Source organism: Oncorhynchus gorbuscha, linkage group LG10, assembly GCF_021184085.1.
Source record: "Oncorhynchus gorbuscha isolate QuinsamMale2020 ecotype Even-year linkage group LG10, OgorEven_v1.0, whole genome shotgun sequence".
Classification (NCBI taxonomy): domain Eukaryota; kingdom Metazoa; phylum Chordata; class Actinopteri; order Salmoniformes; family Salmonidae; genus Oncorhynchus; species Oncorhynchus gorbuscha.
In genome coordinates, this window is record NC_060182.1 from 86,550,169 (window position 1) to 86,562,210 (window position 12,042).

General features: G+C 43.7%; 1 protein-coding gene across 1 annotated transcript; it reads left to right on the top strand.

Moving 5' to 3' along the window:
• Nucleotides 1–2,829: 2,829 nt before the first annotated feature.
• tmem121aa (transmembrane protein 121Aa) lies at nt 2,830–5,237 on the top strand. The gene is made up of 3 exons (XM_046364638.1): nt 2,830–3,122; nt 3,424–3,594; nt 4,409–5,237. Exons 1-3 carry the CDS (start codon nt 3,009–3,011, stop codon nt 5,090–5,092), a joined length of 969 nt encoding a protein of 322 aa, XP_046220594.1. The 5' UTR covers nt 2,830–3,008; the 3' UTR covers nt 5,093–5,237.
• Nucleotides 5,238–12,042: the final 6,805 nt, after the last annotated feature.

Below are 12,042 nucleotides of genomic sequence, written 5' to 3' on the forward strand. Positions count from 1 at the left end.
TAGTATATTTAGTATAGCTGTAAATAAAGAAGAAAACTTTTTTAATGTTTCGCTATTTTATTTTTCTGAAATTCCCTGAGGAGCGGTCCTGTTCTTCCTCCACTAAGGAGCGTCCACTGGTGTGCGTGTGTTTGCGTGTCTCAGCCCTTTGACATGTGTGTGTGTGTTAAACATTCCAATGAGGTACAAGATAGAGCATGTCCCTTTCCCCCTTGTATGCCACATACTGTATGTTGCTGTCATCTACATACCTCCTCTCCTCACCCACAGCACTCAGCCTCTCTCCTCCTCTCCTCAACCCACAGCCTTGTCCCTCTCCTTCCCTCTGCCTCTCCTCCTCTCCTCTCTCCCACACAAAACCCCCACAATCCTAACCTCCTGTCCTTCTCTCTAACAACATATACTGTAGCTCTTCTCTACTTTCCTCTTCTCCTCTCTCCTCTTCTCTCCTTTCCTCTCCTTTCCTTCTCTCCTCCTCTTTTCTCTTCTACTCCTCCTCTCCTCCTCTTCTCTCATCTCCTTTCCTCTCCTCTCCTTTCTTGTTCTCTTCTTTCCTCTCCTCCTCTCTCCTCTTCTCTCCGCATACATCCTAGTCTCAGTGGCTTGTGGTGATAATCTCTCTGTTCCCAGAAAGCCCTGGCTCTCCGCTGCTTGAGGCTCATCATCCCGTATTATTACACTTCCGCAATAGAAGCCTGTGGTTGCTATGGAAGCCAGCAGTAGCGCTGTTCTAGGCACTGCCTGGAGAGTGTTAGACATAGAAATAGAATACCTAGAATGGATAAGATTTCCATTCTAGTTATTCTGTTGAAGGCATTAGCTATATTGGGAGATAAACAGTCTCCACAATTTCTCAAGGATTTCTTTGTGATATTTTGGGGCAAAAATGCACCGACGAGGGAAAAAGTTTGTTGATATGTGGCTTGATTTAACCATATTATGAGGTAAATGTGTGGTGAGTGGTTGACATTGCGAGCCCTCTTATTGTACTGTGATAAGTTGTATTTAATACCATTGTGAGGATTTGACTGTTTTATGCAATAACATTGCAATGATTTCACTGTTTTATGCAATAATATTGCAATGATTTGACTGTTTTATGCAATAATATTGCAAGGATTTGACTGTTTTATGCTATAATATTGCAATGATTTGACTGTTTTATGCAATAATATTGCAAGGATTTGACTGTTTTATGCAATAATATTGCAATGATTTGACTGTTTTATGCAATAATATTGCAAGGATTTGACTGTTTTATGCAATAATATTGCAATGATTTGACTGTTTTATGCAATAATATTGCAAGGATTTGACTGTTTTATGCAATAATATTGCAAGGATTTGACTGTTTTATGCAATAACATTGCAAGGATTTGACTGTTTTATGCAGAAATAATTTATTTGTTTGTTATTTGTTTAGTTGGATCTCATTAACTTTTGCAGATAGTAGATATTTGTCCTGGGGTCCACAAAAAAACCCAACATGACAAGTAACAAAACACTGATAGACAAGGACAGTCACACAAATGTATATAGTGTGGTAAAATGTGCAAGCCCTCGCTTAATAAGCAGGAAATTCTTGATTTTGCAACCCCCAAGAGTGACTGAATTAGCCCTAGATACCTCACTTTACAGTCACAGCAGCTGGGAGCCACTTATAGTATCATGCAAAGGTCAAAGAAATCCACTGGCATGAAATATTGAATACCTGAAGAACATTACATGGTGGAAATAGGGAGTGTTATTTTTACAGTCCGAGTCTAGAGGAGACAGTAACTGTATATTGAGATGGTTTAAGGTAATGAACATGGAAGTGTTTGGCAGCTTTGGAGGTATGGGGTTGTATAGGCATGTTTATTGAGTCTACTCTCCTTTCACTTTATTGTAGTTTTTCCAATGCCAGCCCACTAAGCCGGATTAACACAGGAGTATATTTGCAATTCAGCTAAATGTAAATTTCACAGTATATATATATTTTGGTGTGTGTGTGTGTGTGTGTGTGTGTGTGTGTGTGTGTGTGTGTGTGTGTGTGTGTGTGTGTGTGTGTGTGTGTGTGTGTGTGTGTGTGTGTGTGTGTGTGTGTGTGTGTGTGTGTGTGTGTGTGTGTGTGTGTGTGTGTGTGTATCCCTTGTCTTCTGTATGTGGTTCCCTTTATGACACGAATCCAAGTCATACTACTGCCCCCTGCTGTAACAGTGTGTAATCACAGGAGTTTAGACAGCACAGATTGGGCTAAACTAACCCCTTATTCTCTTCTCTCTTCCCTAGACTCTACGGACTGAAAGAGGAGAGGAACAACTCTCTCTGAGGTCTGTCTGATCAGAAGCGCGTGGGACTCCATTCTCTCCTCCTCAGTAGATTCTCTTTAGAAGCCCCACAGTGAAGGTACAGTGATACCTTTGGACAATTGAAGCAAACGCACGCATTTGCCTCAGGAAATGTCCTGCTGCTGTTGTCCTCTGCCAGTCCATGTTGCTTCCGTGAGGACTCGGCCACTACAAAGTCTACAACTGAAGATATGTGGTTTTGTCACTTTCCTATGGAGCAATAAAGCCCAGCTGCTATGTTCACTCTATTACTGAGGGGATTCCCAGGTTATGGAGTTGTGTTGTGAGACCATGATGTCAGCAGTAGAACAGCAGACTCAATGGAACTGCGCTGAGAGAGGAAATGCACCAGTCTGTATGGCTTAAACAGACCATAATATATCATTGCAATTCTCCCAACCTGAATTGGTCCCATTACCCTCTCGGTCCTAGAAGTGTTGTCTTTTCCAAACCAATCAATGGAGGACACGTTGCATTATTCTAAGGAGTGGGAGTGCATTCTTCTCAATAATATAAACAAATCCAAATGTATCTGTTAACCTAGTAGGGATTGGTATGGTATACTTGACTTTTGCCCCTAAAATAACTTCCTGAACAAACTGTAAAGTAGGACTACAACTTTTGTTTTGGAGGACTACAACAGGAAGTTCAGTAGAACTATAACCCCCATTATCCACCATGGTTTTACCGCAGCCAGACAAGCGCCATGTGTGCCTGACCACAATGGTGGTCATGACCAGCATGGCCTTTATGGATGCCTACCTAGTAGAGCAGAACCAAGGGCCCAGGAAGGTAAGAGGCCATTTTTTTTTAAAGTTATATACTGTGATTCAAAAAAGAATAAAACTATTTATCATTCATTTAAAAGTCCAAAAATAGATGTACCAATTGTAGACTGTAGCTTTGAATTACAAAATGTTTTCAACTTGGCCTTTAATCAGTGATTTTACTGTTTTGACATCCTTAGTTTTTTTGCATCTCTTTCATTGCCTTTCAATTGTTTGCTTTTCATTTATTTCAATATATTGTTTTACTCTAAAAACTGTGTTGTGATTTTAATGTGAGGTAAATAAAGTACGATGTGTATTTGTAGATCGGGGTGTGCATAATCGTGCTGGTGGGAGACATCTGTTTCCTCATCGTGCTGCGCTATGTGGCAGTTTGGGTCGGGGCCGAGGTGAAAACTGCCAAGCGTGGCTATGCTATGATCCTCTGGTTCCTCTACATCTTCGTCCTGGAGATCAAACTCTACTTCGTCTTCCAGGTAGGCAGACAGGTGGGCCAGAAACCAGAGGGTCACGGGTTCCAATGGGCCGCTGTAATAGGAATTTCCAGCTGAACAAAAAGGAGAGCAGTCATTGATAAAGTCATTCAAAACCAATACAGTTTCATTACAATACTGCAGGGAGACACCTCCAGAACAGATGCATAGAATGTCTCTAACTGGCCTCTTAATATTCTAATCAGACAGCACCAAGTGTACTGTAAACACCAGCCAGAGAGGCTTCAAGGAAGTCCGCACAAAAGGCAGTGATTGTCAGCTGCTACAGAATCACACAGTGTTTCACATAATACAATGATAATCAGTGTCCTCAGTCCTTGTACCTCCAGTCAATCACTATCAACAGATATGAGTTTAATCCATAACATCTAGTCTGGTGACCATCAATCCGAGTGTTACAAACAGAACACTTGGAATCATGTGTAGTACAGAACGGGAAAACACAGAAATATGCTAAACATTGCGTTAAACTCTCTAAACTTGATTCATTTTAAATATTCCCATTACAGCCGGCAACCGGAGTGTTGCTGGCATCAGTATCCCAGATAGCATCTCCTTTCGTTGTGCCCTTGAGCAGGATACTCCACCCCTGAACTGCTCCAGGGACGCTGCACTGTGGCTAACCGAGGGGTGTGTATGTGTGTATTGGCTGGGTGGCGGGGAGGGGATGCTGCAACCTGATCTCATAGTTTCAAGTCGGGATTTGACAGGGCTGGATATTCACAGAAAACCATAAAAAGACACATTTCAATATCTCTCTGACAATTAACAACAAAGAATGTCTTATATCTTCTAGAACTACAAGGCGGACAGGAAGAGCCTGGAGACGGTGGCCCGCAAGGCTCTAACCTTACTCCTCTCTGTGTGCGTCCCGGGGCTGTACCTGGTCCTTGTTGCTCTGGACAGCATGGAGTATGTGAGAACCTTCCGGAAGAAGGAGGACATGCGGGGGAGGCTGTTCTGGGTGGCCCTGGACCTGCTGGATGTTCTGGACATCCAGGCCAACCTGTGGGAGCCCCAGCGGACGGGCCTACCCATCTGGGCCGAGGGACTGATGTTCTTCTACTGCTACATCCTCCTCCTTATCCTGCCCTGTGTCTCCCTGTCTGAGATCAGTGTCCAGGGGGAGCACGTCTCGCCCCAGAAGATGATGCTGTACCCTGTTCTTAGTCTTGTTACCATAAACATAGTGACAATCATGATCCGTGGGGTCAACATGGTGCTGTTCCAGGATAGTAGGGTTTCCACAATCTTCATAGGGAAGAACGTGGTGGCCATAGCCACGAAGGCCTGTACGTTTCTGGAGTACAGGAGGCAGGTGAAGGAGTTCCCTCCACAGGACCCTAGCATGGCAGGTATAGCATTAGAGCTGCAGCAAGGGAACTCTGTGGGTCACAACCACGGGCACAACCAGACCTTGCCCAATGCCACCACTAGCCTCCCTGACGAACCCTCACCGACCGAGGTCATAGACACATGACCCTTGCCCATGGATAGTTACATCCCTTTCACACTGTAATGCCGAGCGGATCCATACTGTGATGACTTGGGTTTTTTCTTTCACACTGTAATACCGAGCGGATCCATACTGTGATGACTTGGGTATTTTCTTTCACACTGTGCTTTCCAGCAACTACCAGCACAGTACAGCTTGGCTTAGCTTGGCTTAGTAGTGTGAAAAGTGTGGCAAGTGTCTGACCCTGGGCAAAGCTAGACTGGACTAGACTTCTCAGAGCTCAGCTAGACTGAACTAGACTTCTCAGAGCACAGGATGACCCCAAAAAAGACTGTTTCCATCCAATGGGGTGGCAGAAAGAAACATCATGTTACACTGAGTCCGCTCCAGCTCAGGAAAACGGCCCAGCGCCTTGCCAGCCAGCCTACCAGATGAACTGATGAGATCATTCTGATAAAGACTGATGTGTTTTTCTATTCTATTGTGTGTGTTTCTATACTTCTATATGGTGGACTAGCAGACAGACAGACAGACAGACAGACAGACAGACAGACAGACAGACAGACAGACAGACAGACAGACAGACAGACAGACAGACAGACAGACAGACAGACAGACAGACAGACAGACAGACAGACAGACAGACAGACAGACAGACAGACAGACAGACAGACAGACAGACAGACAGACAGACAGACAGACAGACAGACAGACAGACAGACAGACAGACAGACAGAGGTGACCTCAGATACAAAGCCCAACTCAGCTGACATGAGCTTATAGTCCACCTGTAACCAGACCTGGGTGCAAATACTATTCAAAATAATTTCAAATACTTCATCTGGACTTGATTGAGCTTGCCTGGCACAATGGAACCAATGGCAAGACTGCAATCCACACCCATCTGGCACTCCAGGCAGGCTAGAGCAAACAATAAACATTTTTTTTTTAAGATTTCCAGTAGTACTTGAACCCAGGTCTCCTGTAAACTCCTTGTCCTTTTTGACAAACTGGGATTTTTCGTAATTCCAAGACAATGTTTTTAAGTGATGGTGTAATGCTGTAATTCTCTTTGTTATTTTAAATATATATACAGTACCAGTCAAAAGTTTGGACACACCTACTCATTCAAGGGTTGTTCTTGATTTTTACTATTTTCTACATTGTAGAATAATATTGAAGACATCAAAACTATAGTAGTAACCAAAAAAGTGTTAAACAAATCAAAATATATTTTATATTATAGATTCTTCAAAGTAGCCATCCTTTTCCTTGATGACAGCTTTGCACACTCTTGGCATTCTCTCAACCAGCTTCATGAGGAATTATTTTCCAACAGTCTTGAAGGAGTTCCCACATACGCTGAATAATTGTTGGCTGCTTTTCCTTCACTCTGCGGTCCAACTCATCCCAAACCATTGCAATTGGGTTGAGGTCTGGTGATTGTGGAGGCCAGGCCATCTGATGCAGCACTCCATCACTCTAATTGGTCTAATAGCCCTTACACAGCCTGGAGGTGTGTTGGGTCATTGTCCTGTTGAAAAACAAATGATAGTCCCACTAAGCTCAAACCAGATGGGATGACATATCGCTGCAGAATGCTGTGGTAACCATGCTGATTAAGTGTGCCTTGAATTCTAAATAAATTACTGAGAGTGTCAACAGCAAAGCACCCCCACACTATCACACCTCCTCCTCCATGCTTCACGGCGGGAACCACACATACAGAGATCATCTGTTCACCTACCCTGTGTCTCACAAAGACAGTTGGAACAGGTTTGAGCTGGTTGTAACCTAAATGTGGACTCATCAGACCAAAGGACAGATTTCCATGGTCTAATGTCCATTGCACGTGTTGCTTGGCCCAAGCAAGTCTCTTCTTATTATTAGAATCCTTTAGTAGTGGTTTATTTAATTCAATTCGACCATGAACGCCTGATTCACGCAGTCTCCTCTGAACAGTTGATGTTGAGATGTGTCCGTTACTTGAAATCTGTGAAACATTTATTTGGGCTGCAATCTAAAGTGCAGTTAACTCTAATGAACTTATCCTCTGCAGCAGAGGTAACTCATGGTCTTCCTTTCCTGTTGCGGTCCTTGTGAGAACCAGTTTGATGGTTTTTGCGACTGCACTTGAAGAAACGGTCAAAGTTCTTGATATTTTCTGCATTGACTGAACTTCATGTCTTAAAGTAATGATGCACTTTCGTTTCTCTTTGCATATTTGAGCTGTTCTTGCTATAATATGGACTTGGTCTTTTACCAAGTAGGGCTATCTTCTGTATACCATCCCTACCTTGTCACAAAACAACTGATTGTCTCAAACACATTATGAAGGAAATAAATTCCACAAATGAACTTTTAACAAGGCACACCAGTTAATTAAAACGCATTCCAGGTGACTACCTCGTGAAGCTGGTTGAGAGGATGCCAAGAGTGTGCAAAGCTGTCGTCAAGGCTACTTTGAGGAATCTCAAATATAATATATATTTTGATTCGGTTACTACATGATTCCATATGTGTTATTTCATAGTTTTGATGTCTTCACTATTATGCTACAATGTAGAAAATAGTAAAAATAAAGAAAAACCCTTGAATGAGAAGGTGTGTCCAAACTTTTGACAATTACTCTCTCTCTCTCTCTCTCTCTCTCTCTCTCTCTCTCTCTCTCTCTCTCTCTCTCTCTCTCTCTCTCTCTCTCTCTCTCTCTCTCTCTCTCTCTATATATATATATATATATATATATATATATATATACACTGCTAAAAAAATAAAGGGAACACTTAAACAACACAATGTAACTCCAAGTCAATCACACTTCTGTGAAATCAAACTGTCCACTTAGGAAGCAACACTGATTGACAATAAAGTTCACATGCTGTTGTGCAAATGGAATAGACATCAGGTGGAAATTATAGGCAATTAGCAAGACACCCCCATTAAATTCTGCAGGTGGTGACCACAGACCACTTCTCAGTTCCTATGCTTCCTGGCTGATGTTTTGGTCACGTTTGAATGCTGGCGGTGCTTTCACTCTCGTGGTAGCATGAGACGGAGTCTACAACCCACACAAGTGGCTCAGGTAGTGCATTTCATCCAGGATGGCACATCAATGCGAGCTGTGGCAAGAAGTTTTGATGTGTCTGTCAGCGTAGTGTCCAGAGCATGGAGGCGCTACCAGGAGACAGGCCAGTACATCAGGAGATGTGGAGGAGGCCGTAGGAGGGCAACAACCCAGCAGCAGGACCGCTACCTCCGCCTTTGTGCAAGGAGGAGCAGGAGGAGCACTGCCAGAGCCCTGCAAAATGACCTCCAGCAGGCCACAAATGTGCATGTGTCTGCTCAAACGGTCAGAAACAGACTCCATGAGGGTGGTATGAGGGCCCGAAGTCCACAGGTGGGGGTTGTGCTTACAGCCCATTTGCCAGAGAACACCAAGATTGGCAAATCCACCACTGGCGCCCTGTGCTCTTCACAGATGAAAGCAGGTTCACACTGAGCACATGTGACAGACATAACAGAGTCTGGAGACGCTGTGGAGAACGTTCTGCTGCCTGCAACATCCTCCAGCATGACCGGTATTCATTTCATTTCATTTAAGTCATTTAGCAGACGCTCTTATCCAGAGCGACTTACAAATTGGTATGGCGGTGGGTCAGTCATGGTGTGGGGTGGCATTTCTTTGGGGGGCCACACAGCCCTCCATGTGCTCGCTAGAAGTAGCCTGACTGCCATGAGGTACCAAGATGAGATCCTCAGACCCCTTGTGAGACCATATGCTGTTGCGGTTGGCCCTGGGTTCCTCCTAATGCAAGACAATGCTAGACCTCATGTGGTTGGAGTGTGTCAGCAGTTCCTGCAAGAGGAAGGCATTGATGCTATGGACTGGCCCGCCCGTTCCCCAGACCTGAATCCAATTGAGCACATTTGGGACATCATGTCTCGCTCCATCCACCAACGCCACATTGCACCACAGACTGTCCAGGAGTTGGCGGATGCTTTAGTCCAGGTCTGGACACCTCATCAGGAGCATGCCCAGGCATTGTAGGGAGGTCATACAGGCACGTGGAGGCCACACACACTACTGAGCCTCATTTTGACTTGTTTTAAGGACATTACATCAAAGTTGGATCAGCCTGTAGTGTGGTTTTCCACTTTAATTTTGAGTGTGACTCCAAATCAAGACCTACATGGGTTGATAAATTTGATTCCCATTGATCATTTTTGTGTGATTTTGTTGTCAGCACATTCAACTATGTAAAGAAAAAAGTTATAATATTTCATTCATTCAGATCTAGGATGTGTTATTTTAGTGTTCCCTTTATTTGTTTGAGCAGTGTATATACGTATATATATATATATATTTATATATATAGTGAGAGAGAGAGAGAGAGAGAGAGAGAGAGAGAGAGAGAGAGAGAGAGAGAGAGAGAGAGAGAGAGAGAGAGAGAAAGAGAAAGAGAGAGAGAGAGAGAGGGAGAGAGAGAGAGAGAGAGAGAGAGAGAGAGAGAGAGAGAGAGAGAGACAGTACTTGTCAAAAGTTTGGACACACCTTCTCATTCAAGGGTTTTTCTTTATTTTTACTATGATGACACTGTCAATATATATATATATATATATATATATATATATATATATATATATATATATATACAGTGGGGAGAACAAGTATTTGATACACTGCCGATTTTGAAGGTTTTCCTACTTACAAAGCATGTAATGGTCTGTATTTTTATCATACGTACACTTTAACTGTGAGAGGCGGAATTTAAAACAAAAATCCAGAAAATCACATTGTATGATTTTTAAGTAATTAATTTGCATTTTATTGCATGACATAAGTATTTGATCACCTACCAACCAGTAAGAATTCCGGCTCTCACAGACCTATTAGTTTTTCTTTAAGAAGCCCTACTGTTCTCCACTCATTACCTGTATTAACTGCACCTGTTTGAACTCGTTACCTGTATAAAAGGCATCTGTCCACACACTCAATCAAACAGACTCCAACCTCTCCACAATGGCCAAGACCAGAGAGCTGTGTAAGGACATCAGGGTTAAAATTGTAGACCTGCACAAGGCTGGGATGGGCTACAGGACAATAGGCAAGCGGCTTGGTGAGAAGGCAACAACTGTTGCCGCAATTATTAGAAAATGGAAGAAGTTCAAGATGACGGTCAATCACCCTCGGTCTGGGGCTCCATTCAAGATCTCACCTCGTGGGGCATCAATGATCATGAGGAAGGTGAGGGATCAGCCCAGAACTACACGGCAGGTCAATGGTCAATGACCAGAAGAGAGCTGGGACCACAGTCTCAAAGAAAACCATTAGTAACACACTACGCCTTCATGGATTAAAATCCTGCAGCGCAAGCAAGGTCCCCCTGCTCAAGCCAGCGCATGTCCAGGCCCTTCTGAAGTTTGCCAATGACCATCTGGATGATCCAGAGGAGGAATGGGAGAAGGTCATGTGGTCTGATGAGACAAAAAAATAGTGTTTTGGTCTAAACTCCACACGCCGTGTTTGGAGGAAGAAGAAGGATGAGTACAACCCCAAGAACACCATCCCAACCGTGATGCACGGAGGTGGAAACATCATTCTTTGGGGATGCTTTTCTGCAAAGGGGACAGGACGACTGCTCCGTATTGAGTGGAGGATGGATGGGGCCATGTATCGCGAGATCTTGGCCAACAACCTCCTTCCCTCAGTAAGAGCATTGATGATGGGTCGTGGCTGGGTCTTCCAGCATGACAACGCCCCGAAACACAAAGCCAGGGCAACTAAGGAGTGGCTCCGTAAGACGCATCTCAAGGTCATGGAGTGGCCTAGCCAGTCTCCAGACCTGAACCCAATAGAAAATCTTTGGAGGGAGCTGAAAGTCTGTATTGCCCAGCAACAGCCCCGAAACCTGAAGGATCTGGAGAAGGTCTGTATGTAGGAGTGGGCCAAAATCCCTGCTGTAGTGTGTGCAAACCTGGTCAAGAACTACAAGAAATGTATGATCTCTGTAATTGCAAACAAAGGGGACTCAGAGGCTGTACCAAATATTAAGTTCTGCTTTTCTGATGTAGCAAATAAAAATGTCATGCAATAAAATGCAAATTAATTACTTTTTTGTTTTAGATTCCGTCTCTCACAGTTGAAGTGTAACTATGATAAAAATGACAGACCTCTACATGCTTTGTAAGTAGGAAAACCTGCTAAATCGGCAGTGTATCAAATAATTGTTCTCCCCACTATATATATAGACACTGTCAATGAAGCAGCATTCATTTGAGGACTTCTATACTCTGTGAGAGAATTTCAGAGTGAGGATGGTTAGAGGGAAACTAAGAAAGGGAGGGATGGACGGTGGGGTGGAAGAGAAGCAAGAATTTAGACAGGGAGTGAGTGAGAAACAGAACGATGGGAGGAAGGGTGGGTGGGAGTGGGAGGAAACGGGCTGGGGAGAGGGGCAGTGTGTGTGTGTTTAATGGAGGGATGGAGGATGGGTAAAGCTGCTTATTAGGTGTAAGCCTCTCAGAAGGGGATCCAATTTCCCTGCTATTGTGAGGTTTTTAAAGTACGAGACCAGACCGCATGAATGGTGTCCATATTAGGACATCCTTAGAGTTACAAGAAAGAGGTGTCAGATGCCAGAGCCCGTATGTATCAAGCATCTCAGAGTAGGAGTGCTGGATCAGGATCAATTTTGCCTTATAAATAATACTGAATAAGATGAGGGACCTGATCCTACTGTAGTTCAGAACTCAGATACATTGTGAATATTGGCTCTGACTAAATTCACTCCTTGTGACTCAGAGGCTGTTCCTAATATGGGCACTGTACATTAGGTGATTTGGAATCCTCTGTTTCCCTGAGCTCAGCACTATATATAGAATGAATAATAAAGAGGGCCCACAGCCCCTATAGTTTCCCAATGTGTCTTTGTGTGTGTGTGTGTGTGTGTGTGTGTGTGTGTGTGTGTGTGTGT